General features: G+C 43.5%; 1 protein-coding gene across 1 annotated transcript in view; it reads right to left on the reverse strand.

Moving 5' to 3' along the window:
* Positions 1-27430, reverse strand: part of LOC144492987 (polycystin-1-like protein 2) — a 139521-nt gene that overhangs the window by 16599 nt on the left and 95492 nt on the right. The window contains exons 27-38 of the mRNA XM_078211742.1: positions 26157-26303; positions 25255-25454; positions 23275-23489; positions 22119-22335; positions 20612-20641; positions 19986-19992; positions 16409-16588; positions 15279-15510; positions 9027-9123; positions 7408-7545; positions 6014-6199; positions 2672-2999 (exon numbers count right to left, since the gene is read on the reverse strand). Of these exons, the coding sequence (XP_078067868.1) occupies positions 2672-2999; positions 6014-6199; positions 7408-7545; positions 9027-9123; positions 15279-15510; positions 16409-16588; positions 19986-19992; positions 20612-20641; positions 22119-22335; positions 23275-23489; positions 25255-25454; positions 26157-26303 (1977 nt within the window). The remainder of the gene's footprint in view (positions 1-2671; positions 3000-6013; positions 6200-7407; positions 7546-9026; positions 9124-15278; positions 15511-16408; positions 16589-19985; positions 19993-20611; positions 20642-22118; positions 22336-23274; positions 23490-25254; positions 25455-26156; positions 26304-27430) is intronic.

Genomic DNA, 27430 nt, shown 5'->3' on the forward strand with positions numbered 1-27430 from the left:
TGGAGTGTGGGAGGAAACTGGACCACCCGGAGGAAACCCATGCAGACACGGGGAGAATGTGCAGACTCCACACAGTGACCCAAGCCGGGAATCGAACCCGGGTTCCTGGAGCTGTGGGGCAGCAGTGCTAACCACTGTGCCACCCGTTTCGTCCTATGATATCATCCCCAATGACATCACGTAATTGTTCGCTTAAAAGTCCCCCTGTTCAGCTGGAGAGCTGCTAGTAAGAAAACGCTAATAATACTATGAAGACACAAAAAGAAACATCCAAGGGAAAACATTTGCTGGTTGCTTGAGGGTTAGATTTTGGCTTGGACAATGGGAAGAACTATCCTAGTCTTCTTTAAACAGTGCCACGGGATCATTTACATCCAGCAGAGATGATAGTCAGAGGTGGCATTGGAGAACAATTACGTGATGTCATTGGGGATGACATCATAGGAGGAAACGGGCAGCATGGTGGCACAGTGGTTAATACCGCTATCTCACAGCGCCAGGGACTCGGGTCAATTCCGGCCCTGGGTTTAAGTTTTAACTTTATTTATTAGTGTCACAAGTAGGCTTACATTAACACTGCAATTAAGTTACTGCGAAAATTCCCCAGTCGTCACACTCCGGCACCTGTTCGGGTACCCTGAGGGAGAATTTAGCATGGCCAATGCACCTAACCTGCACATCTTCCAGACTGTGGGAGGAAACCGGAGCAACTGGAGTAAGCCCACTGCAGACACGGGGAGAACATACAGATTCCGCATAGACAGTGACCCAAGCCGGGATTTGAACCCAGATCCCTGGGGCTGTGAGGCAACAGTGCTAACCACTGTGCCACCGGTGACAGTCTGTGCGGAGTCTGCACATTCTCCCCATGCCTGCGTGGATTTCCTTCAGGTGCTCCGGTTTCCTCCCACAGTCCAAAGATGTGTTGGTTGGGTGGGTTAGCCATTGTGAATGCACGGGGTTTTGGAGGTAAGGCAGAGGGGAGGGCTTGGATCAGATGCTCTTTTGGAGAGTCGGTGCAGACTCGATGGGCCAAATGGCCTCTTTCTGCACTGTAGGGATTCTATGATTCTATTCTATGGTGATAACGCAGCACTCAGTATCGGTAAAAGTTCCAGATAAAGAAAGGAAAACAAAGAAATTCATTTCAGAACTGTACAGATTGAACTAAAAAATGGTTGATTTTCTTCAACAAAATAGCTACTCTGAAACTACAGGCTGCTTTGGAGTGGGGCGGATTGGATTGAAGGAAAGGAGCTTTGATGAGGGCTGGGTTGGGAGGAAGGGAATTAAAATTAGAGGGCAGGTCAAATTACATCATTCTGCACAAGTGTTACCTATTTATGGCACTTGTCAACAATGGATCCTCAGGCACTTTTGGCGGGAGTTTTATCACACATCATCTACCTAACCTTTCAAACAGGAAATATTGCACAGTGCTTCAGCGGATACTTAATTTGAATGAAGGAAAAAAACACACCAAATTAATAAAAACCAACAGAAGCATAATTGCCTTCATATGACCATGAAATGTTGGGGGAGGCAATGGCCTAGTGGTATTATCGCTTGACTATTAATACAGAAACTCAGCTAATGTTCTGGGGACCTGGGTTCAAATCCTGACACGGCAGATGGTGAAATTTGAATTCACTAAAAAAAATATGGAATTCACAATCTACTGATGATCATGAAACCATTGTCGATTGTCAAAAAAGCCCATCTGGTTCACTAATGTCCTTTAGGGAAGGAAATCTGCTTGGTCCGGCCTACATGTGACTCCAGAGCCACAGCAATGCGTTTGACTTTCAACTGCTCTCAGGCAACTAGGGATGGGCGATAAATGCTGGCCAGCCAGCGACGTCCATGTCCCATGAATAAATTTTAAAAAATTAATGTGTGAGTATCACAGTGGCATCGTGGTTAGTTAGCACTGCTGTCTCACAGTGCCAGGGACCCCGGGGTAAGATGCTATGTCAAGAGTCAGTGCAGACTCGCTGGGCCAAATGGCCTCCTTCTGCACCATAGGGATTCTATGATTCTCCCTGTTAACTGATTCTTGTAGTTCATTTATGGGATGTGGGTGTCATTGACTAGGCCAGCATTTATTGCCTATCCCTAATTATCCTTGATGAGCTGGTGGTGAGCTGCCTTCTTGAACCATTGCACTCCCTGAGTGGTTCATTATTTTATATGATGTGTAAAACGTGTTTCACCCAGCAGAGAAACACAGATTTGACTGGAAAATATAGGCAAAGATCTTCTGAGGAATGGCAATGATTTTTTTATTTATTCATGAGACGTGGGCATTGCTGGCTGGTCAGCATTTATTGCCCATCCCTAGTTGCCTGAGGGGGGCAGTTGAGAGAATGAACCACATTGCTGTGGTTCTGGAGTCACATTGGGGGCAGATCGGGTAAGGGCGGCAGATTTCCTTTCTTAAAAGATATTAGTGAACCAGGTGGGTTTTTCCGACAATCGGCAGAGGTTTCATGGTTATCAATAGATTCTTAATTCCAGATATTTTTTATTGAATTCAAATTCCACCATCTGCCATGGTGAGATTCGAAGCCGGGTCCCCAGAACATTAGCTGAGTTTCTGCATTAACAGTCTAGTGATAATACCACTAGGCCATCGCTTCCCCATTCGAAACCATCAGCTGAAGCCAGTTACCTGTAAGCACTCTGTGCATCTGTACCCAACTCTGCAATGTAGCCGCCCCCTCTATACATGGCAAGTTTGCCCCAGATGGGATAGCTACGCAACTCAGTTTGGCTCCTGTATTGCCAGACGTGTTCCAGATCTGAGGAATTCTGAGACGCTGTCACATTCCATTGGAGACTGTAGTCAGAGAGGTCTTCATTATGCAAGGAATACTGAGCGTGGCATTCTTCAATAGAACTCTTCAGTTTTCTCGGTATCTGACAAATATTGTTCTTTACCCTCAGTTGGCGAATGCGGGCGGACCCAACCAGCTTAGAGTTGCCATCAGTGACAAACCCTGCAATTCAAAACAAATACCTGTCTAATTGCTAGCTAATTTTATGGTTTCTTCCCAAAAAAAATAGTTTTACCATACCTTGCATGATTTGCCTTGCTTTTCTCTGTACAGGCCGTTTCAAATTAGGTGGAGTGGGCCGTCAGACAGAGAATTTGTGGAGAATTTAAAACCCCAAGAACAGGTGAGATGTTAAAGTTTTAAAAATCTCAAATCCAAACCCAATCTGATTGGAAACCAATCACTTCAGGTTGCAGAGGAGGTGGGACAGGGGGTGAGGTTAGTGCTAGACTACCAACCCACTCCCAGGAGCCAGGCTGCTCATTGAATATTTTAAAGAGGTTCCATGGCTCACAGTGTATTTCTCATCCAGGTTTTATCCTTGCCAGGTGAGTCTCACGGGGCTTAGAAAGTCTGGCAGCTAAATGGGGGCAAAGGCTACTGCATGGAAGGGCTAAGTATTTTCCCGGAACTGTTTGTGGCCAGAAGGAGCAGAAGTGTTTCTCCCAGCCCCTTAAGATAACCTGCTATACTGCCAACAGTTGAGAAATCCCCAGCTATTTGAGCCCCGGACTGTAATCATTAATCCACCCCTCTAACAATTTAACACCCCTGCCTGTGATAAGACCACTTCTATCTCAGTCACCTCCCTTTCCATCTCAGACCCCGATCTGTCTCCCTGATCATCGTAGAATCATAGAATTGTAGAATCCTACAGTGCAGAAAGAGGCCATTCGGCCCATCGAGTCTGCCCCCACCCAGGCCCTATCCCCATAACCCCATTACCCTAGCTTGTCCCCCTGACACTAAGGGGCAATTTAGCATGGCCAATCCACCTATCCCGCACATCTTTGGGTGTGGGAGGAAACTGGAGCACCCGGAGAAAACCCCACGCTGACATGGAGAGAATGTGCAAACTCCACACAAACAGTGACCCAAGCCAGGAATCGAACCTGGGTCCCTGGCGCTGTAAGACAGCGGTGCTAACCACTGTGCCACCGTGCCGTGTGTCATGTTCTGACCTTCTGGGCAAGGATCTTGTTGGGAAAGAAAACAAGCATGTGGCATGGAGATAATAACACCTCTCCCGTTAGCCCTTCCCTACCCTACCCACTTGGACATCTCATCCCAGTAAAGATTGAGGCCTCCACATCACAAACTTCACTACATCCATATTATCATCACTAAACTGCGTGGCAAAAAGGAGGTACATCTGTTGCTAAGGAAAATGGCCAAGTCTAGCTTATCTTTCTTCTTCAGCCCAATAGTTATGACCATGACTTGTTCTACCCTCGAGCATCAAACTTGAGTTGTGTTACAATTTGTTTGTATATTCTGAAAGGTTAGTTTGTGGTTTGTGATTTCATTTTCCAATCTTCACTGTACAGTATAAAACATATGCAATGTTGCTTCACAATGAAAGCGTGGTGTAAACAAACATTAAAAAAGGTCAAACTGAGCAGTTTGTAGCAATGATTAGGCTGTAAAATGGAAACTTTGCCTTCACATTCAATTTTATATGAGTGGCAAGATAACAATTAAACCAAAAAACAGCTTTTCTTCATTTAAATCCAGTTTATCAAATTGCACAAAACCACAGCTATATCAAGTAGGGTTCTCCTCTTTTATATCAAACAAATAAACGAACTCAAATTAACTTAGGGACAAAGTAAGAGGGGCAGCTCCCCAAAAGGAGGGGGAACAGCCCGAACAAAATCCAAGTACAAAGGAAACTTAAAACATTAAATCATAATGTGGTAATTGGGGTTTATAATGCACCCCAGCCGCTGCGGTGCCCAACGGGCGCGGAAAGCGTCAACTGCGCCCATGGACACCGCATGCTCCCTCTCCAGGGACACCTGGCCGCGAATGTAGCTGGGGTAGAAGGGCAGACAGTCAGGATGGATGACCCCATCGATCGCCCGCTGCCTGGACCTGTTAATGGCACGTCTTGCCAGGCCCAGGAGCAGGTTCACGAGGAGGTCGCCATCTCGACCCGCCCCTCTCCACACCAGGTGTCCGTAGATCAGGAGCGTGGGACTAAAGTGCAAACAAAACATCAATAAGAGGTTTTTCAGGAAAACAAAAAGGGAGTGCAACCTAAGACACGAAACGTAGACATGGTCCACGGACTCCACAAGGCCACAGAAGGGGCAAGCATGGGAGCCTGTGAACCTATAGAACCTATGGTTGCACGGAACTGCTGCATGCAACACCCTCCACCCCAGGTCCCCAAGATAATTGGGGGAGATCCCTCTGTAGAGGGACTTCCACTGGGGACCTCCGCCGCCCGGTGGCAACAAGGCCCGCCAAGGTGTATCCGGGCGACAGGTGAGGACGCGGTAGTGGAAAGTGTGCAGCAGCAGCCCATACAGGAAACACCTCCGTGCGGTGGAAAAAGGCACGGAGGAAATTTCCATGAGGCGGCACATGCTGTGGGGTACCTGACCTGGAGTGGGGGGTGGTCTAGGCTTTGGGCCAATGTGGAATTCCATCCGAGCAGGGGAATGCTCAGGCAGGATTCAAGTAGGGTTCTCCAACACCTTATTTGCTTCTTAACATGTTAATTATAATCAGGACCATGTGTGAAATACCAATGTAAGAAGTCTCACAACACCAGGTTAAAGTCCAACAGGTTTATTTGGTAGCAAATACCATAAGCTTTCGGAGCAATGCTCCTTCGTCCTCCATTATTGTTATGAATGGCATTCGACAATTTGGTGCTGTGTGGTATAATTCAGTAAGCAGTCTCACAACACCAGGTTAAAGTCTAACAGATTTATTTGGAATTACGAGCTTTCAGAGTGCTGCTCTTTCATCAGATGAGTCCTGTTGGACTTTAACCTGCTGTAGTGAGATTGCTTACTGTGCCCACCCCAGTCCAATGCCGGCATCTCCACATCTTGGTATAATTCAGGCAGCAAGAGTTTTAATAACTTTAGTCTTTCTATTCACCACAGGCAAGAAATAAAAGATCAATGTTTCCACAGTTTGGAACATGTAAATGTTTGCCTCACCTGGGTAGAAGCCGAATAAATTTGTGATAAGGGTACTGTTTGCCCATTTGAAGAAATCGCTGTAACCCAAGATGTCATCGAAACCACTGGTGAAGCTGTTTTCAATGGCTTTATTTAGATAATAGGAATTCGGGTCACGCTGACCATAAGCAACCAACAGCAACATCCACAGAAACCCCAGATACGCTGCAACAAACAAAATCTCATGTCAAATGAAGCGGCTGGATAAAGCACTTGGGCTGAATGGGATCAAAGGTTGTGAGGAAAAAGCAGGATTAGGCTATTGAGTTGGATGATCAACTATGATCGTAATGCTGGCTCAAAGGACTAAATGGCCTCCTCCTGCTCCTATCTTCTATATTTTTATTTTCTAAAATGGGCTATTGAGCTATTGTTGCAGTCAAACACCACAGCTAATTTAAATTTGTTAAAATATCAATTAATCTAATCAACAATTCTAGACATACAAATCAAATCAAATCAAAATTGACTTCAGGAAGTGGAAAGGAGAACATGCCCCTGTCTACATCAACGGGGACGAAGTAGAAAGGGTGAAGAGCTTCAGGTTTTTAGGTGTCCAGATCACCAACAACCTGTCTTGGTCCCCCCATGCCGACACTATAGTTAAGAAAGCCCATCAACGCCTCTACTTTCTCAGAAGACTAAGGAAATTTGGCATTTCAGCTACGACTCTCACCAGCTTTTACAGATGCACCACAGAAAGCATTCTTTCTGGTTGTATCACTGCTTGGTATGGCTCCTGCTCTGCCCAAGATCACAAGGAACTACAAAAGGTCGTGAATGTACCCAATCCACCATGCAAACCAGCCTCCCATCCATTAACTCTGTCTACACTTCCTGCTGCCTCGGCAAAGCAGCCAGCATAATTGAGGACCCTACACACCATGGACATTCTCTCTTCCACCTTCTTCCGTCAGGAAAAAGATACAAAAGTCTGAAGTCACGTACCAACCATCTCAAGAACAGCTTCTTCCCTGCTGCCATCAGACTTTTGATTGGACTTACCCTGCATTAAGTTGACCTTTCTCTACACCCTAGCTATGACTGTAACACTACATTCTGCACTCTCTCCTTTCCTTCTCTATAAATGGTATGCTTTGTCTGTATCGCACACAAGAAACAATACTTTTCACTGTATGTTAATACATGTGACAATAATAAATCAAATCAAAAACATACAATGTGACCATTTACTAAATATTCCTTAATTTGATTATTGCGTCAAGGAATTCCATGACTCGAGCTCTCTGCCTTGGTAATGAAAATCTGCCAAGCCAATTTACCCAATTCCTGGTTCCTGTCATTTTAACTTTAACACTTCAGAGAAACTTAAGATTATAGAACAAACAGCACTCGAGAGGTTACTTGCTTACCAAGTATTTCCCTGATCAATCCAAATACTTTCTGCTCCTTGAGGGAATTTTTCTTCATGTGTTCGACTTCGATTTGAGGTGGCGGCTGATAAATATTGCTGCTACTGTCCCTTCGGGTTGCTAGCAGAGCACTGGGGTCTCCTACAGAAAAGGTACAAAGTGTGACTACCTGGGAATGTAGATTTGAAGACATTGATGCCACATTTGTGAAGCTTATTATGTTCTTCTAATATTTTCTCACCTTCACTCTGCCCTCCCTCACTGCAGTCACAAGACTCCACTATACCACATTCATATTACTGCATTTGACGTGAAGAAGGACATCTTAGTAATTTTTCTCCAAAAGAAAATGCTCTACTACTGTGAAAACAGTCCATCAAACTGCCAAGTTGAGGAAGAGTGAGATATACCCAAATGATTTAAGAGTATGAGAATAAATCGTAGATAAGGGGGGCGGAGGAGGGTACGATTTTGAGCCTGCACTCTGCATGAGCAGGATCGCCAGTGCAAAATCCAGAGAGAATCGGGAAACGTGATTGTGGGGCAGGGAGGGGATGGGAATTCAGGCGATGATTGTGGGGGGAATGGGAATGACGGCAATGATTGTGGGGGGGAGAATGGGGATGGGAATGCCAGCTTTGAGGAGATATATCATTATTGGAGTGGTGGGCATGGAATTCCAGCAATGATTGCCGGTGATGATTGTTGGCGGGGGGAGGAACGGGAATGCAGGCAATGATTGTGGGGGTGGCTGGGAATGCAGGCAATGATTGTGGGGGGATGGGAATACCGGTGATGATTGTTGGTGGGGGAGGGACGGGAATGCAGGCAATGATTGTTGGAGTGGCGGGCAGGGAATTCCAGCGACGATTGTGGCGGGGGGGGGTGGGGGGGTGGGGTGGTGGGGGGGAATGGGAATGCCGACAATGATGGGAGTTTTGGATGGGAATGCCAGTGATGATCGTCACGGGGATGGGGGAAGCCCCCGATATCTCCATGATGATGGGGTGTGGGGAGGAATTAATTTTTTGTTCTGATCGGACACCCTTTAAAAACGGCGCCCCAATCTCAGTGGAGTCAGTCTTGACAGCTCAAACTGGAAAACTTCGTGCCAATTTTCTGTCTGAGCCTGACACCTTTTTGATAAGATTCCCCCCATTGTCTTTCTTGCTTTTTCTGATTATACAAAAAGGTATAGAGTCACGATGACCTTTGGACTCAGCTGCGATTGTGTCTCTGAATGATATATCTCCTCGAAGCATGGCAATTACAGAATAAATCAAAAAAGTTTATTGTGGCCGAGACATTTAAGCCTTGTTTTTGTGAGACTTACTTGAGCAAGTCGGACAACAACATTGATCATGGACTGTTTTATGTAGCTGAGCTTGTGGAAAAGTAATTTGCCCATTTTAACCTTGCTTCCACAAGCACAGCCTCTTCCACCAGGCCCAAAAGTCTTTATCCTCAAGTAAGACACTACTTCCCCTCAAGCGCTCTGGCCAGTAAGCCCATTTTTATGATTTGATCTGCATGCTGAAGATGTAACCTGGTCAAATCAACTCTTCCATATCAATGTCTTAGGTGAGAGTTTGACCCATCAGTTAGATTGGAGAAGTCACCTGAAGTGGATAAGGGACTGTCAATTGGACCTTCCCCATCATCTTCCTGTTCTACTTTCTTCAAAACCAGTGCAAAGAAGGCAGCAAAACCCAATACCTGAAAAAGCAAATTAAAACATGATGGAAAAAATATCATTCATTAGTACATATGAATTAGACTTATTCCTGTCTACTGATTATTTCCAGCTACAAATTGCACCTTTTGCTTTGATTAATTATTGCAATTCATTCACAACTCCAATTAAGTTCAGTTGTCCCTACATTTTTTAGAATTGGTAACTCTTACCTAAATATTCAAAAATGAAGTTAAAATGTATCAAGGCTTTGGGCGCGATCTTACCTGCCATTCATGCCATGCTCCTGCTACAGCGAGGTCGGAGAATTTGGTGGCTAGCCAAATCTCCATTCACTGAGGCAGGATGGGAAAATCCCACTGGCGTGGACAGTGGTAAGATTCTGACTTATATGTTACACCAGTTTTACTGGACTAGGTAAATCTGTTGCTTTTTGCATAAAAGGCTGTACAATGGTAGCATTTCAGTAGTAATTTGGCTTTCTTCATACAATTATGCAGCAAACTTATTATTTAACATGAAGTTATGCAAGTTCACTTTGAAACTTGAATTAACTTGATGCAATTTGAATTTGAGCTCATTCTTCAATCATTCAGCTCCACAAGCTGAAGCTTTGACACAAACACAAAGGCGCCTCAGCTGCTAAATCTTTTGAATTTGCTAATACTTTGTTTTGATTGGCAAAGAGAAACATGGATTTCAAGAAATCCTAATGAGTTTCGAAAAGCTTAATTACACAAGATTAGGATCTGTTTAGGATTGGCGGTAATATGTTAGCATAGCTTGAGGATTAGCTAACAAACAGAGAAAAAATAAACAGGTTATTTTGGAGTGGCAGGGTCTCATGAGCAGAGTGCAGCAAGGACCAGCGCTGGGGGTCCTCAGCTATTTATAATCTATTAGGTGAAGGGACCAAGTTAATATCCAAATTTGCTGATGATGAGAAGCTCGCTGTGAGGAGGCTGCAAAGGAGTGTCAACAGGTTTGCTGATGTGACAAGAGATGGAAAAGGAAGTATAATGTGGGAAATTTAGAATTATCTATGCTAGTACGAAAATGGAAATGTAAAATGCTTTTTACAAGGTGGGACTTGGAAATGTTTGTACCCAGAGAGTTGAAAATCTTTGTACATGAATCACAGAAAGTTAACATGTAGGAACAAGCCATTAGGAAGACAAATTCTGTTTTGGTCTTTATTGCAAGAGGGTTATAAAAGAGTGAGCAAGCATTGTTAAGTTAAGTATGGGACTTTGGTGAGACTATACTATACTTTGTGCAGTTTTGGTCCCCTCATCCATATACTTGCAGTGGCGAATGGGTACAATCAATATTCATTAGCTTGATCCCTGGGATGAGATGAGGGCTGCCTATGAAGAGAGATGAAGTGAAATGGGTCAATGATCTCTGGACTTCAGAATAATGAGAGGTGACCTGAGGAAAATATATTTAAGAAAAGGGGTTTGATAGGAAAATTACTGACAGGCTGTTTCCCTTGGCTGGAAAGACTGAACTAAAGGGTCATAATCTCAGGATAATGGGGTTAGGATTGAGATGAGCAGTTTCAATGAGGCCATTGTAGATTAAGATGTACTTTGTAATCTGCATTGATCCTACAACCCAAGTTAAGGGGGAAGAAAAGGCGTATTGTATCATTATCCAATTTTTTAATGTGAATTTTAAAAAATTAATTTAATTAAAACAATAAATGTCATGATCTTTTGAGCCAGGTTTCCATTCTTGGATTTTCCTGTCCATTTATAACATCAAGGGGGAGGTGTTAGGAAAACAAAGGTAGTTTGAAAGAATGCATATTTGTATTGGTAAACATTCGGAATAAGGTATAGTTTTAAGGGGGTTTGATTTAATATTTCTGTGCCTGGAAGGGTGAAACCTATAGTTAAATTCATGCTGGACAAAGGTGTTTGTATGTGTGGGGGTTGGTTTTAATTCCAACTGTGATTTCTATTGCACTTCGAGAGGGCTTTGGTGTGAAGAGTAAATAAACCAGCAGTGGTTACTTAGCAACTGGGGCCCTTGTAAGGTAGAGAAGCTTTAGGTTTTAGCTCAGCTAATTTGATTGCAGTTGGGAATAGGTAATGAGAGAGAAGGGAGCTCTCATTGCTCTGCTAGAAGCGGATGGTTTAGAAGGCTAGAGAAAGAACATCTCCCTCATCATAATGTAATTTTTCATGTTAATAAGTGTTTTTTTCTTGTCATTAAAACTAATTAGTGGTCCTGTGACTCTGTCCCTCCATGTGTTATAAAAAAATTATGATCCTTTGAGCCACATTCCCTGCTGGGATCTTCTCGTCCAGTTATAACACCAATTGAGATCATAACACCTGGTTAACATGCGTTCTACTTATACTTTTTAGGTCGGAATGTGCTTAAAAAGTTAATATAACTGTGGCAAATTAGTATGTAATCTTTTATTTCACAGAAGTAATTTATAGAATCATAGCAATGTTACCACATAACCATCGCCACCTTGGCCAGGGGTCTGCAATGATAATAACAAGAATAGCCAATTTTTATAAAACGTAGTTAAAATGCAATATCTTCAGAGCTGCATTGCTGTTACTCGAATGCCACTAATGATAAAAAGCAGGACAGAAACACATTTCAATGTCATTTTAAAGATTTCTGCAGAAAATATATTAGTTGAATGATACATTCTCACAACCGTGTGAATAAATTTTTAAAAATAGAACCAGCTGTTTAAATACAAGATCAAGGTTGGATCAAGGTCAAGAGCTGCACAAGTCATATAATGAGCTTCATGTGGCTGCGGAGCTGTAAGTTCACCAGCCGCTAAACTGGGTTGTTGTGTCTTTGCCAACTTTCTGAAAAAGCAATCCACTTACTTTCCCATAACCTTTTATTTCAAATATTATTTTCAAATGTTAACATAATTCTCTTTTAAAAATTGGTTATGGATTCCACTTCCACCACTGTTTCTGGCAATTCTCCAGCCTGTGTCAATTAAGTAAATCCCCTGACCTCTGCTGTTGTTCTTTCTCTGATGATCTTCAATTTATGTCCTCTAGTTAGCTACTCAATCACATTACAGCAGAGACTACACTACAAATATCCTGCATTGGCTGTAAAGTTTCCGGACACCAAGGGAATCAAGGGATTGGTGGGGGGAGTGGAATTGAAGTTCAGCCATGATCTCATGGAGTGGTGGAGCAGGTGTGTGTCCCACCCGGTGTTCTATTTCCTGTATATTTGTGCGGCACGGTGGCACAGTGGTTAGCACTGCTGCCTCAGAGCGCCAGGGACCTGGGTTCGATTTCCGACTTGGATCCCTGTCTGTGTGGAGTCTGCACGTTCTCCCTGTGTCTGTGTGGGTTTCCTCCGGGTGCTACAGTTTCCTCCCACAATCCAAAAGATGTGCTGGTTAGGTGCGTTGGCCATGCTAAATTCTCCCTCCGTGTACCCGAACAGGTGCTGGAGTGTGGTGACTAGGGGATTTTCACAGTAACCTCATTGCAGTGTTAATGTAAGTTTACTTATGACACTAATAAATAAATAAAGTATATTTTTTTCCTCAGAAATCTGGGATGTCCCAAGGTCATGAAAGGCACCATATCTATGGTTTCTCTCACTCACAGCTGGTAGGATTAATTTGCACATTCAGTAGGGACAGAAATCCATCGATAATAGATGAGCCACAAGTATATAATCTTTTCAACTTCCTTTTTATTGACTTTGGTGAGTTGTCTGGGAAATGGTGAAACTGTAAATGTTTTGTGTCTATCTTCACTGTTGAAGAAATAAATAAGGTCCCAGAAATACTTGCAAATCAAGAGGTGAAAGGGAGGGAGGAACATAAAACAATGATAATCACCAGGAAAGGGTACTGAGAAAACTATTAGAATTGAAGGCTAACAGAGACCGGTGGACTTTTCCACTATCTATAAGAAGTGGCTGCTGATATAGTACACACATTGGTTGCAATTTTCAAAAATTCCCTTGATTCTGATCAGATTGGAAAATAGCAAATGTAACTCCTCTTTTTAGGAACGTAAAGAGCAGGAAGAAGGTAACTACAGGCCAGTTAGTCTGACATTTGTCATGAGGAAAATGCTAGAATCTATTATTAAAGAGGTTATAGCAGGGCACTTAGAAAAGCTAATTGCAATTAGGAAAAGTCAATATGCTTTTGTGAAAGGGAAATCTTGTTTCAATAATTTATTAGAGTTCCTTGAGGAAATAACAAGTAAAATAGATAAAGGGGGCCTGCAGATGTGGTGTGAATTCCCAAAAGGTGTTTGAAAAGGTGCCACATCAAAGGTTACTGGACAAAATTAGCTCATGGTATTGGGAGTAACATATTAGCTTGGATAGAGGATTGGTTAACTAACAGGAAGAAGAGAGTAGGAATAAATGGGTAATTTTTGGGTTAACCAGCTGTAACTAGTGACGTGCTGCAGGGATCAATGCTGGGGCATCAGGGCGGCATGGTGGCACAGGATGGCACAGGGTGGCACAGCAGTTAGCACTGCTGTCTCACAGCTCCGGGGACCCGGGTTCAATTCCAGCCTCGGGTGACTGTCTGTGTGGAATTTGCACGTTCTCCCTGTGTCTGCCTGGGTTTCCTCCAGGTGCTCCGGTTTCCTCCCACAGTTCTAAAGATGTGCAGGTTAGGTGTATTGGCCATGCTGAATTACCCCCTAACTGTGTCTCAAGATGTGTAGGTTAGATGTGATTAGCCATGATAAATGTATGGGATTACAGGGATAAGATAGGGTGAGGGCTTGAGTAAGATACTCGGATAGGTTAAATGGATGGCTCAAAAATTTGCAGATGGAGTATAATGTGGGAAAATGTGAACTTTGGTGGGGAGAATGGAAAAACAGAATGTTATTTCAATGGGGAAAGATTGCAAAACTTTGTGGTACAGAGGGATCTGGATGTCCTAGTATATGAATCACAAAGCATTTGTATGCAGGTACAGCAAGTGATAAGGAAGGCAAATGGAATGTTGGTGTTTATTGCAAGGGAAGTAGAATATAAAAGTAGGGAAGTTTCACTACAATTGTACAGGGCATTGGTGAAACCACATTATGTACAGTTCTGGTATCTTAGAAAAAGGATATAATGATATTAGAAGTTCAGAGAAGGTTCACTGGACTGATTCCTGTGGTTAAAGTGTTATCTAGTGAGGAAAGGTTGGACAGAATGGGCCTGTATCCTTTGCAGTTGAGAAAAAGAGATATAGGACGGAATTCTCCTATCCCGCCTGCCACTGGAATTTTAGCGGGCGGGTTGCAGACAATGTGAAACCCCATTGATGGGAATTTCTGACTTTTAGACCAGCGCGGCCAGAGAATTCCGCCCATAAGATCCAAAGGGGACTTGACATGCTGGACGCTGAGAGGATGTTTTCCCTTGTGAGAGAGACTAGAATAAGGGGACACAGTTTAAAAATAAGGGGTCTCCCATTTAAGACGGAGATGATTTTTTTTCTCTCACTTATTAGTCTGTGGAGTTCTCTTCCTCAGAGAGCAATGGAGGCAGGGACGTTGAAACACTTTAATGCTGGGTCAGATAGAATTTTGATTGACAAGAGAGTCAAAGGGTCAGGAGGTAGACAGGAAAGTGTAGTTGAGGCAACAAGCAGATCTGCCATGTTCTTATTAAAGGACAGAGCAGGCTCAAAGGGCCAAATGGCTTATTTCTACTCCTAATACATATGTTTATACGGATGGTCAAGCCACCAAGTGGCCAGCTTTGCATCCCCACTGAAGCTAAACATTTTCCCCTGGTTTTCCCAATTTGCCAAATGTATTGTTGGGCAATAACTTCTTGTTTATTCGTTGTTGGAAAGTGAGCCTCTCAGGCAAGGCAAGTATTTATTTCCCACCCTTAATTCCCTCCATTTTGGCACCCAATCCTGGATTTCTTGATTCCCTTAGTGTCTATGTATATTTGTGATTGTTGAGGGGGGATGGGAAGAAACACACAGCAATGCTGGACATTCACGAATAGGCTGCCTCTATAAACAGTAACGCAAAGGAAAGCTAATACATCTGCAAACCAAATTCAATCATTTACCATGGTAACTCAGTCAGACACTTGGAAAAACCTATTTAAAGAGTAACACTTCACTATCATCTTATCTTATGATGTAACCAGATTCAATTACACAATGTTAACCGTATCCGCTCATTACCTTTAAAGGTTGTGTAATCAGAACACTTTCAAAGAAAGAGATTGCCATGGAGATGAGCCATTTGATAGAACTGTCTTTGCCATAGTGTAACCCGTAGAGCATGGTAAAGAAGGCAGATACACCACTGGTGGCAGCAACCAAAGCCCAACCAATGAAGACAAACCACCAGGGTAACCCTTTAGAGCCATGTCCTTTTTTGCTGTCTCCAGAAAGACTGGGAGTAGGAGAGAGCCTGAAAAGCAGGAACGAAAGGTTATAGCTAAATGTAGATATTTAGACACCTTCTAAAGCTAGGGCCACTTTAATATCTCTAGTGGCTTCCCCATGCTATGAATTTCTATACTGAGAATATCAAAGAAGATAGCGCATTAGACGTTTTTGCAAATGTGTTTAAATTTCCCATTCCCTTCTTAATGCTTCACAAACAATGTAGGTTGTTAAGTTGTGCTGCACTGGAATTAGCTGCAGAAAAGTATGTTGAAACAACTTTAGACAATTCACACTCCAAAGCTTCCCTCCTTGTAGTTATATGTGAGTAATTGCTGGCAAAACCATGTGCTGAATCATAGAATCCCTACAGTAGAGAAGGAGACCAATCAGCCCATCAAGTCTGTACCGACCACAATCCCACCCAGGCCCTATTTCCATAACCCCACACATTTACCCTGCTAATCCCCCTGTCACTCGGGTCAATTTAGCTTGGTCAATCAACCTAACCCGCACATATTTGGACTGTGGGAGGAAACCAGAGCACCCAGAGGGAACCCACACAGACATGGGGAGAAAGTGCAAGCTCCACACAGACAGTGACCTGAGGTCAGAATTGAACCTGGGGCCCTGGCGCTGTGAGGCAGCAGTGCTAACCACTTAAATCTTAAATCTGTGGAAATTGCTGAGCATTAGGACAGAAAAGCTTGGAACTTCAATGTGGAAGTAACGTAGATTCAACAGGTTAGTCTCTCTGTCTTCTACAGTTACTTCATTAACTTCCAAAAAATTTACCATTGGCAATATTCCAGCATGGATGGATATGGGTTTTCAAGCCTCACCCTGAGGGTAATCTCACAAAAGTGCTACCATTACAATACATTATTACACTCTCCTTTTCTGAGGTTATGAGAAGTTCTCACCTTTCTGAAACAGAACTGGAGCAGAGGATAGCATTTTCTAGAAGGTCCTTCATGTGCTGCACCTGGCGGACAGCTCGAGTGTAGCTTTGTGGATTGTGGAATTTGCCGGCACCCAGAAAGTCCAGTTCATTTTCTACATGCTGGAGCTGCAGGTACAGATAGCGGTTATAGTCACTTCGCCTCTGCTTCTCAATGACTCCCTTCTCTGAATCAGAGCCCGTGGTGTGTTCTGAAAGTAATAAGGGAGAATTCGTAGCTCAGTATGAAAGAACAAAGAACAAAGAAAATTACAGCACAGGAACAAGCCCTTCGGCCCTCCAAGCCTGCACCGACCATGCTGCCCGACTGAACTAAAACCCCCTACCCTTCTGGGGACCATATCCCTCTATTCTCATCCTATTCATGTATTTGTCCCGACGCGCCTTAAAAGCCACTATCGTATTTGCTTCCACTACCTCCCCGGCAGTGAGTTCCAGGCAACCACCACCCTCTGTGCAAAAGATTTGCCTCATACTTCTCTTTCAAACCTTGCCCCTTACACCTTAAACCTATGCCCCCTCGTAATTGACTCTTCCACCCTGGGAAAAAGGGAAGTGAATGTCATTCATTTTACCATAGATCACTTGCTAGAAAAAAGGCTGCAAGGTGGCACAGTTTGCATGGCATCCAACCTCTGAGAATGAAATTATTTCAAAGTATTTAGATCCAGATTGATGTAATAGATATCAATCCTGACTTGTTCCCTAATGAGAAGGTCTGTCAAGGAGTGGGCCATATTAAAAACAAACTGTTTTTTACTCAAAGTCTGTGGGAATTTGCTTCTGAGTAACATATTCTGCAAGTGGCCAGTACTGTTTTAGCAATAATAGCAATGAATTCTTAAATGCAAAGAGGAGTGAGGTATGTTTCACCCAGCAGTGAAGCACAGATTTGACTGGAAAATATAGGCAAAGATCTTCTGAGGAATGGCAATGATTTGTTTTCATTCATTCGTGGGACATGGGCGTTGCTGGCTGGCCAGCATATATCGCTTATCCCTAGTTACTCTTGAAGGTGGTGGTGAGTTGCCTTTTTGAACCGCTGCAGTCCTCAAGCTGTGGGTTGACCCACAATGCCGTTCGGGAGGGAATTCCAGGATTTTGACCCAGCGACTGCGAAGGAACAATATATTTCCAAGTCAGGATGGTGAGTGGCTTGGAGGGGAACTTGTGGTGGTGTTCCCATGTATTTGCTGCCCTTGTCCTTCTAGATGGAAGTGGTTGTGTGTTTAGAATGTGCTGTCTAAGGATCTTTGGTGAATTTCTGCAGTGCATCTTGTAGATGGTACACACTGCTGCTACTGAATGTCGGTGGTGGAGGGAGTGGATGTTTGTGGTTGTGATGCCAATCAAGTGGGCTGCTTTGCTCTGGGTGGTGTCAAGCTTCTTGAGTGTTGTTACAGCTGCATTCTTCCATGCAATTGGCGAGTGACTTGTGCTTGTAGATAATGAATAGGCTTTGAGGAGAGAAGAGATGTGTTCATCGCTGCAGGATTCCCAGCCCGTGACCTGCTTTTGTAGCCACAGTATTTATATGGCTAGTTGGGTTCAGTTTCTGGTCAATGGTAACCCCCCAGGATGTTGATAGTAGGGGAATTCAGTGATGGCAATGCCATTGAATGCCAAGCGGCAATGGTTTAATCCTCTCTTGGTGGAGATGGTCATTGCCTGGCACTTGTGTGGCGTGAATGTTACTTGCCACTAGTTAGTTTATCACTGGAAAAAGCAGAAAAAGAAAAATGACTCCTGTCGATGTAAAAAGGCTTGGGTCCTCAAGTCAGGGCAATTCCAAAGCAACATTAAATTGTCACAAAGAAAGAAGATTAACAGTTTGTTCCACAGCTGTCCAAGTCCGACTGAATAACGAGAGTCACTTTTAAACTAAAATACACAATACAGAATCTTTTTTTCTTGTTTCAAAGATTTTGCAATACTGCCTGAAGCACTAACTTTTGCCTCACCCACATCTCCGCACTTGCCATTGAAAGTGTATTTCAGTTAAAAATGACATCTAATTAGCATAGAGAAAGCATCATGCAGCAGGTGGTAATTTCCAGTAAAACACAAGTGCTTTGTGCACATATTGAATCATAGAAACCCTACAGTACAGAAAGAGGCCATTCGGCCCATCGAGTCTGCACCGACCACAATCCCACCCAGGCCCCACCCCCACATATTTACCCACTAATCCCTCTAACCTACGCATCTCAGGACACGAAGGGCAATTTTTAGCATGGCCAATCAACCTAACCCGCACATCTTTGGACTGTGGGAGGAAACCGGAGCACCCGGAGGAAACCCACGCAGATACGAGGAGAATGTGCAAACTCCACACAGACAGTGACCCAAGCCGGGAATCGAACCCAGGTCCCTGGAGCTGTGAAGCAGCAGTGCTAACCACTGTGCTACCGTGCCGCCCTACTTACATTGCTACTTACATGCTGCACTTTACCAATAATCTTAAAGATTGATTGTCACAAACTGCTCCTAATGCAATGGAGTTTGTAATATGTGGAATTCTGCCACCCCCCCACCCCACCGCCCCCCCATCCCTGAAACTGACTATAGCAGAGTAATGCACACCAGAGCATCATGTTCATCTTAGGACTGTGTTTGGTGCTATAAAAATCTATTTTTTTTCACATTGGAGCATTGTGAAAAAAGCAGCAGTAACCTGTTCAGCAGGCTGCACCTTTATATATGGTGGTGGTAATGCATTCTGTAAGACACAAAGCTTTCACTGCTGTTCTGAAACTACGACTGCTTTGCTAAAAGCACCGGTTTCCATTTGGTAGACAATCCACGTTTGTGTTTGTTCAATGCATGCCATTCCTGTAAGTTGATTGTTTTCTCTTATTACTGGTGATCCTTTTGTTGTTTTTGTGACTCTACGGGGCTGTAGAGAAATTCATCTTGGTCTGAGCACCAAATTAATACAGGACGGTCATCATAAAATAGTTTTGTATTGAACACAAAATTAAAAAGGTGGGGTCTGCCTACCAAAGCCTATTGGATAACTAGCACAGGTACAAACTCATTCCTCAATTAAAATAGTAAGAAGTCTCACAACATCAGGTTAAAGTCCAACAGGTTTATTTGGTAGCATGAGCTTTTGGAGTGCTGCTCCTTCATCAGGTGAGTGGGAGTTGGGTTCACAAACAAGGCATATATAAACTCAATTACAAGATAATGGTTGGAATGCGAGTCTTAACAGGTAATCAAGTCTTTACAGGTACAGACAATGCGAGTGGAGAGCGGGTTAAGTAAAGGTTAAAGAGGTGTAAATTGTCTCAGGCCAGGACAGTTAGTGAGATTTTGCAAACCCAGGCAAGTCGTGGTGGTTACAGATAGTGTGACACGAACCCAAGATCCCGGTTGAGGCCGTCCTCATGTGTGCGGAACTTGGCTATCAGTCTCCACTTGGCAATTCTGTGAGATCCTGGTACTCTACACCAGCATCCCCCATGACGACGGCATTGCTGCAACTGCCTCAGCACTCAACGCCGATAACTGCCAATCTCCAGACGCAATTCTACAACTCATCCGCTTCATCCTGGACCACAACATCTTCACCTTCAGCAACCAGTTCTTCATCCAGACACATGGAACAGCCATGGGGGCCAAATTCGCACCTCAATATGCCAACATCTTCATGCACAGGTTCGATCAAGACCTCTTCACCACACAGGACCTCAACCGACGCTATACACTAGATACATTGATGACATTTTCTTCCTTTGGACTCACGGCGAACAATCACTGAAACAACTATATGATGACATCAACAAGTTCCATCCCACTATCAGACTCACCATGGACTACTCTCCAGAATCGGTTGCATTTTTGGACACACGCATCTCCATTAAGGACGGTCACCTCAGCACTTCACTGTACCACAAGCCCACAAGTAACCTCACGATTCTCCACTTCTCTAGCTTCCACCCTAAACACGTTAAAGAAGCCATCCCCTATGGACAGGATCTGCTCAGATGAGGAGGATTGCAACAGACATCTACAGACATTGAAAGACGTCCTCGTAAGAACAGGATATGGCGCTCGACTCATTGATCGACAGTTTTGACGGGCCACAGCGAGAAACTGCACCAACCTCCTCAGAAGATAAACACGGGACACAGCAGACAGAGTACCCTTCGTCGTCCAGTACTTCCCTGGAGTGGAGAAGCTACAACATCTTCTCCGGAGCCTTCAACATGTCATCGATGAAGACGAACATTTCGCCAAGACCATCCCCACACCCCCATTACTTGCCTTCAAACAACCGTGCAACCTCAGACAGGCCATTGTCCGCAGCAAACTACCCAGCCTTCAGGAGAACAGTGACCATGACATCACACTACCCTACCACAGCAACCTCTGCAAGATGTGTCAGATCATCGACACGGATGCCACCATCTCATGTGAGAACCCCATCCACCAGGTACACAGTACATACTCTTGCGACTCAGCCAACATTGTCTACCTGATACTCTGCAGGAAAGGATGTCCCAAGGCGTGGTACATTGGCGAGACCATGCAGATGCTCCAACATCGGATGAATGGACAGTGCTTGACAATCACCAGGCAGGGGTGTTCCCTTCCTGTCGGGGAACACTTCAGCAGTCTCGGGCATTCAGCCTCTGATCTTCAGTTAAGCGTTCTCCAAGGCGGCCTTCACGACACACGATAACGCAGTATCGCTGAACAGAAACTGATAGCCAAGTTCCGCACACGAGGACGGCCTCAACCGGGATCTTGGGTTCATGTCACACTATCTGTAACCACCACGACTTGCCTGGGTTTGCAAAATCTCACTAACTGTCCTGGCCTGAGACAATTTACACCTCTTTAACCTGTACTTAACCCTCTCTCCACTCACATTGTCTGTACCTGTAAAGACTTGATTTCCTGTTAAGACTCGCATTCCAACCATTATCTTGTAATTGAGTTTGTGTCTATATATGCCCTGTTTGTGAACCCAATTCCCACTCACCTGATGAAGGGGCAGCTGTCCGAAAGCTCATGCTACAAATAAACCTGTTGGACTTTAATCTGGTGTTGTGAGACTTCATACTGTGCTTACTCCAGTCCAACGCTGGCATCTCCACATCATCAATTAAAACAGCCACAACGCAGGCAATTTCACAAAATGATCCCTTTAATGCATGACTGCACAATACTTCACCATGCATGATTGCTGCTCGAATGTAGGGTAGTCACATTGGGTGGTCGGGTTAGCTGGATGATTGTTGTTGGGGCGGAAGGGGTGCTAGTCAGGTCAGGGGAGGTATTCGGGTAGTTAGGTGGATGGTCAGAAGGGATATTCATTTGGTGGAGGGAGAACTTTCAGGTTGGGAGGGCTAGTGTGGCATTTGAGGTTGTGATTGGTGAGGGTGTTGTGTAGTTCACCATTACCTCTCCAGTGGCACTACTGAGCAATGAAGAGATGTTGGCCTCTGATTTGCCAGTAGCTTTTGGTGGGCGGCAACGCTGCCCCGGAGGTCCTTGATCACAGGAAAGGCCTGCCACTGCCAGTTCAGTATCTGATTGGCATTTAATATGACAAGCCTTGCTGAAAAGTGACACCATGCGGCTCTGGCTTTCCTGCTTGTGGGTGAGACCCCTGTTGCCTCCATCAAATGCTGCCTGTGGTTACTGCAGACCTTCAAACTCACCTTGCAAGTCAACTGATCCAAGGCTAAGAATGAGAGGATCCTCTTTCTTGCGACTCTCATTGTAAAATTCATGGTCGACCTTATTTTGCTCCCGGATTATATTTTCAACCAGTGCCAGAAGTTTGTTGATATCGGTTGTCTTTTTAAAATCCTTATCCAGTGTTGGAAGTGGATTCTTCAGTGTTTTAGTTAGTGAGTTAGCAATCCTCTGGATGTCCTAAGTGTACAATATCATTTATTTGTGTTAGTGCTTTTAACACAAGTTCATTTTACATTGTCAATGTCTTTTGTTTCTAGTCTCTGAACAACTGATCCATTTGCTTTTAAAGAAATAAAACACAATTTTATTCCAAAAATATGTAACATTTAGAAGAAATTGATTGAATGACAATTTAGGTTTTACAAGCCCATTTGAAGTTATACATTATGACTCCATTCCTTTGATTTTGGTCTTTAGTGCATCCCAGTTCCCTTCATCCTACCATTTGTGGTAGGACCTCCAGTTGCCTGCATCCTATTCTCTGTAGATTCAGAAAGAATGTTCCTAATGGTGGGGGAGTCCGGAATTCCGGACTCCCCCACCATTAGGAATAATTGGGGATAAGGGGTAAACATTTTAGAAATTTCTTCACCCAGAGATTGGTGAATGTGTGGAATTCACTACCATACTAAGTAGCTGAGGCCAAAAAGTTGTGTGATTTCAAGAAGAAATTAGATATAACTTTGGGGCTAAAGGGATCAAGGGATATGGGGGGAAGGCGGGATCAGGATATTAAATTTGATGATCAACCATGATCCAAATGAATGGTGGGGCAGGCTCAAAGGACTGAATGGCCTACTCCTGCTTCTACTTTCTATGTTTCTATCTTTCTATGTAATGCTGTCTTTGACTCTCCACCTCCATTAATAATCTTCTTAAAATCTGTCTCACTGGCCGAGCCTTCAGACCCTTTCTTAACCCCTCCTTTAGGCTCATTTCTATTTTCCTTATATCTATGTCAAATTGTCGAAGGGTCTTCTTGACATTCAGGGGCAATCCAATTGCAAATTTCAGCATTGTTCATTGAAAGGTGCAACTGTCGACGATTAATAATGGCACCAACAACCACCATATGAAAAAGTTAAATTACAGAGACTTGGATATTTTTCTGACAACCTTTATAACAGCTTCAGGCGTGAGGGAGCAAGTTTGTAGACTTTGGGAAGAAGCTGGCAAAGAAGGTGATATACGGCCATGTTTGCAATGCTTCTTCTCCCTCGACCTCGGTCGGATGTTTCTGAAAACCTGCACGATGAGAAGATTGATGGGGAACATCAGCAGTGAGCTTTCGAAACCAATCACCACTTGCTGCCAGGTAAATTCAATCTTACCTGTGTGAGAAGATAATAAAAACACAAATGAGAGAGAGAAAGAACCAATTTGTGTGGAAAACAATTGATTTCCACAAGTGTCTGCATTAAAACACATCTGGATTAGCAAAACAGAATAAATTCAAAGGAAAATTTTTTAAAATCACAAATACAAGGTTAAAACCCCATTAGTGTGACTCTGGCACAATTGGGATGATGCTTGACTCTTTCACCACCCATCTATGCTCTGAGTGAGATGACAAACTGACTATACTAATCAAGATGCTGTTCATGGAATCATAGAATCCCTACAGTGCAGAAGGAGGCCATTCGGTCCATCGAGTCTGCACCAACTATATGACAGAGTACCTTACATAACCCTTTCCCCCACTTTATCCCCACACATTTGCCATGGCTAATCCATTTAAACTACACGTCTTAGGACACTAAGAGGCAATTTAGCATGGCCAATCCATCTAACCTGAGGGAGGAGACCGCAGCACCTGGAGGAAACCCACGCTGACACGGGGAGAACATGCAAACTTCACACAGACAGTTACCCAAGGCTGGAATTGAACCCGGGTCACTGGTGCTGTGAAGCAACTGTGCTAAGCACTGTGCCACTTTGCCGCTCATAGCATGGACAATGTATCCATTATGGGTACTTCAGAACACTTTCGAAGCATTTACATTTAGATCCCATTTATCTAGTCAGAAAGTAATATCATTTTCGGAGGAAAAGATGTTTTCTCACAAGGTGATATACTAATCACATCGAGTATGCATCATCACAGCTTTTGTGCATGATATTGTCACGGCATAAATGACTCTTCATTCTTCTGGGTTTATTTCCAGCATAAATAGTTTGCCATTTATTACATAAATAGGTTCAGTGCTCCCTTATCTGAGAAAATAGCCAAGGATGAGCAAAACGATGTGGATCATTAATGCAAATGAGCAGTTAGACAACAAGTTAAATATAACATTTCTCCTTATTTCCCAAGAGGTTGCAATCTTGTTTAAATGGCCAGTGATTTTGGATTGTCTGGCAGCTGGAAGCATTCTGTCCGCTTCTATCCAATTCAACCCACTCATAATTTTTAAAGACCTCTATCAGGCTTCTCTTTCCTAAAGAGAAATCCGATAAATTTTTCCTGACACCTGTCATCTCTCAGTCCTGCTATCACCTATCGCCACCCACCAGGGTGGCACGGTGGCTGCCTCACAGCACCAGGGACCTGGGTTCGATTCCCAGCTTGGGTCACTGTCTTTCCAGAGTCTGCACGTTCTCCCCGTCTCTGCATGGGTTTCCTCTGGGTGCTCCTGTTTTCTCCCACAGTCCAAAAGATGTGCTGGTTAGGTGCATCAGCCATGCTAAATTCTCCCTCAGTGTACCCATACCACCATAAGTTATAGGAACAGAATTAGGCCATTCGGCCTACCGAGTCTGCTCCACCATTCAATCATGGCTGAATCACCCCCATTCTCCTGCCTTCTGCCCATAACCCTTGATCCTTTTATTGATCAAAAACCAACCCAACAGGCGCCGGAGTGTGGCGACTTTCAGTGTGGTTACTTTTCACAGTAACTTCATTGCAGTGTTAATGTAAGCCTATTTGTGACACTAACAAATAAACTAAAACTCAACTATATCATATTATGAAGAACAGAAGTGTACAGAAATCCAAGTGTAGCCCAATTGGTTTGATTAGATATTTAAACAGTATTTCTGTTCAAAGATGAATATTTTTAAACAGTGTATCCTGCAAAGAATTCTTGACCTTACCCAGATCCATTTTCTGCTGGGCGGGATCCTTCGGCACTCCCCAGAATATAATACTGGTCAGCATTGTGCAGAGGAGCAAGGAAAAACAGCACGACACACGCTGTACCCTTGTGAAGGGACTCCTTGGTGGACGGTTTAGCACCGAATACCAAATATGTCCATCTCGGAAATCCTTAGCAGTCTTCATGAAGAACAGATTACTGTTGGGTTACAACAAGATGAATTTGCTTTAGTCTTACTGAGGAAAGTGGGAATTGGAAAGTATTAAAAATTACAGAATTCACGGTGGTTAAAAAACTATTCCAGAAAGCGATGCAATTTACTAATGTCCAGAGGTGAGGAGGCAGTCAAAATATAATAACTGCATCATAAAAAGAACTTAAACAATCATGCATTATCCAGTAATATATTGTGTTATTTTAACTTGGCATTTAATGGCCACCTTAATGTTTTTCAAAACCTTCAATACCTCCTCCCTTTTTATCTCAACATGTCCGAGAATGTCAATATCCCCCTTTCTAAACTTACCATCCACCACATCCTTCTCCTTTGTGAATACTGGTGCAAAGTACTCATTAAGGACCTCACCCACCTCATCTGGCTCCACACACAAATTCCCTCCACTATCCTTGAGTGCACCCACCCTTTCCTTAGCTACCCTCTTCCTCCTTATATATGCATAAAAAGCTTTGGGATTCTCTTTAATCCTGCCTGCCAAGGACATTTCATGGCCCCTTTTAGCCCTCCTAAGTCCCTGTTTAAGCTCTTTCCTGCCATCAGAAGAAAGAGTGTTCCATACAGTCACAGTTAATGCTTTGTCACAGAAGCAGGAAATCATTTTAAAAGAATAACAGAACAAACATAGGTTGGACAATCTCTGAGTCTGTATTAACTTCTAGTACCTAAAACGTTTTAGATCCATCTCAGTTGCCACTGGAAAGGCTTTATCCAAGAGGCAGTCACCTACATCAACCGCTAACCAGGTGTTACACAGGAAACACCATCGCTGATCTGTCTCTAAGTCGAGCACCGTTACACGATTCACATACCTGGAAAGTAAATCAAATAGTAATGTGAAGTTTCACATACGTCTAAGTAGCAATTATCATTTAGATCAAAAAATTAAAATCTGCAAAAACAAAATCCATATGATCCTATCCTTGTACTCCAGCTGCTTTAGCTGCTAGTCTTTTCAATAACCTTCATCTTTCCTTCAATCAGTCAATGATACTCTGAATGTAGGAGTTGAACAAAAGGCATGCGGGTTTTGCATTTTTCTATCAAACTGTGGCCGGAATTCTCCGGTCTTATTTGCCCCACCGCCACTGCCAGCGAAAACGGAAAATTTGGGGCTCAGCTAAAACTCCATTGACTTCAGCGGGACTGGAGACTCCCCGCCACAAATGAGGTCAGATAATTCCGGCCTAAGTGTCTTGCCCTAGCCCTCTCAGTCGGTTTGAGATGGGCAATAGGCCATGCCTTACTGTTCAGTACACTAATTTGTTCATACATCCACGGGTTCCATTCAACATGACATATCCAAGCAAGTAAATTTCAACTAAAAATGTATGAAACAGGGAGGAGGACTTCAGTTATATGTGGACATTGAAGAAGGTGGAATGGTCCACCAGGGATGGTTAAGGGGAAATAAATAGAAGTGTTCAACATTATGAGGGTTTCAATAAATAATCACTTGGTAGTACAGGACATAAGTATTGCTGAAAAAGAGGCATGCGGTCGAAGCTTTTCATTTTGCACTCATCAGGACAGACCCAAGAAGTTACTAATTGTAATGGGAATAAATTGTTGTTTGACAACATGCCTCTTTTTCAGGGTTTTGACAGGGCAAATAGTGAGAAATAGTTTCTTCTGGCAAGCATGTCAGTAATCAGCAGTTAATTACAGTTGACAAAACAACGAGATGGAAAAATGAGAAGACATTTTTCCACGCAAGAAATTGTAAGATTTGGAATACACCACCTGAAAGGCTGAGAGAATCAGTTTCCATTGGAATTTTCAAAAGGCAATTAGACATTTAATTGAAGAGGAATAATTGACAGGTTTATGAGTAAAATGCTGGGGTGCAGAATTAAATTGGAAAGCCCTTTCAAAGACCCAGCACAGGATTGAATGGCCTCTTGCAATAATGTGTGACTTTCTAATTCTATGATACTAA

Source organism: Mustelus asterias, chromosome 4 (assembly GCF_964213995.1).
Source record: "Mustelus asterias chromosome 4, sMusAst1.hap1.1, whole genome shotgun sequence".
NCBI classification, from domain to species: Eukaryota; Metazoa; Chordata; class Chondrichthyes; order Carcharhiniformes; family Triakidae; genus Mustelus; species Mustelus asterias.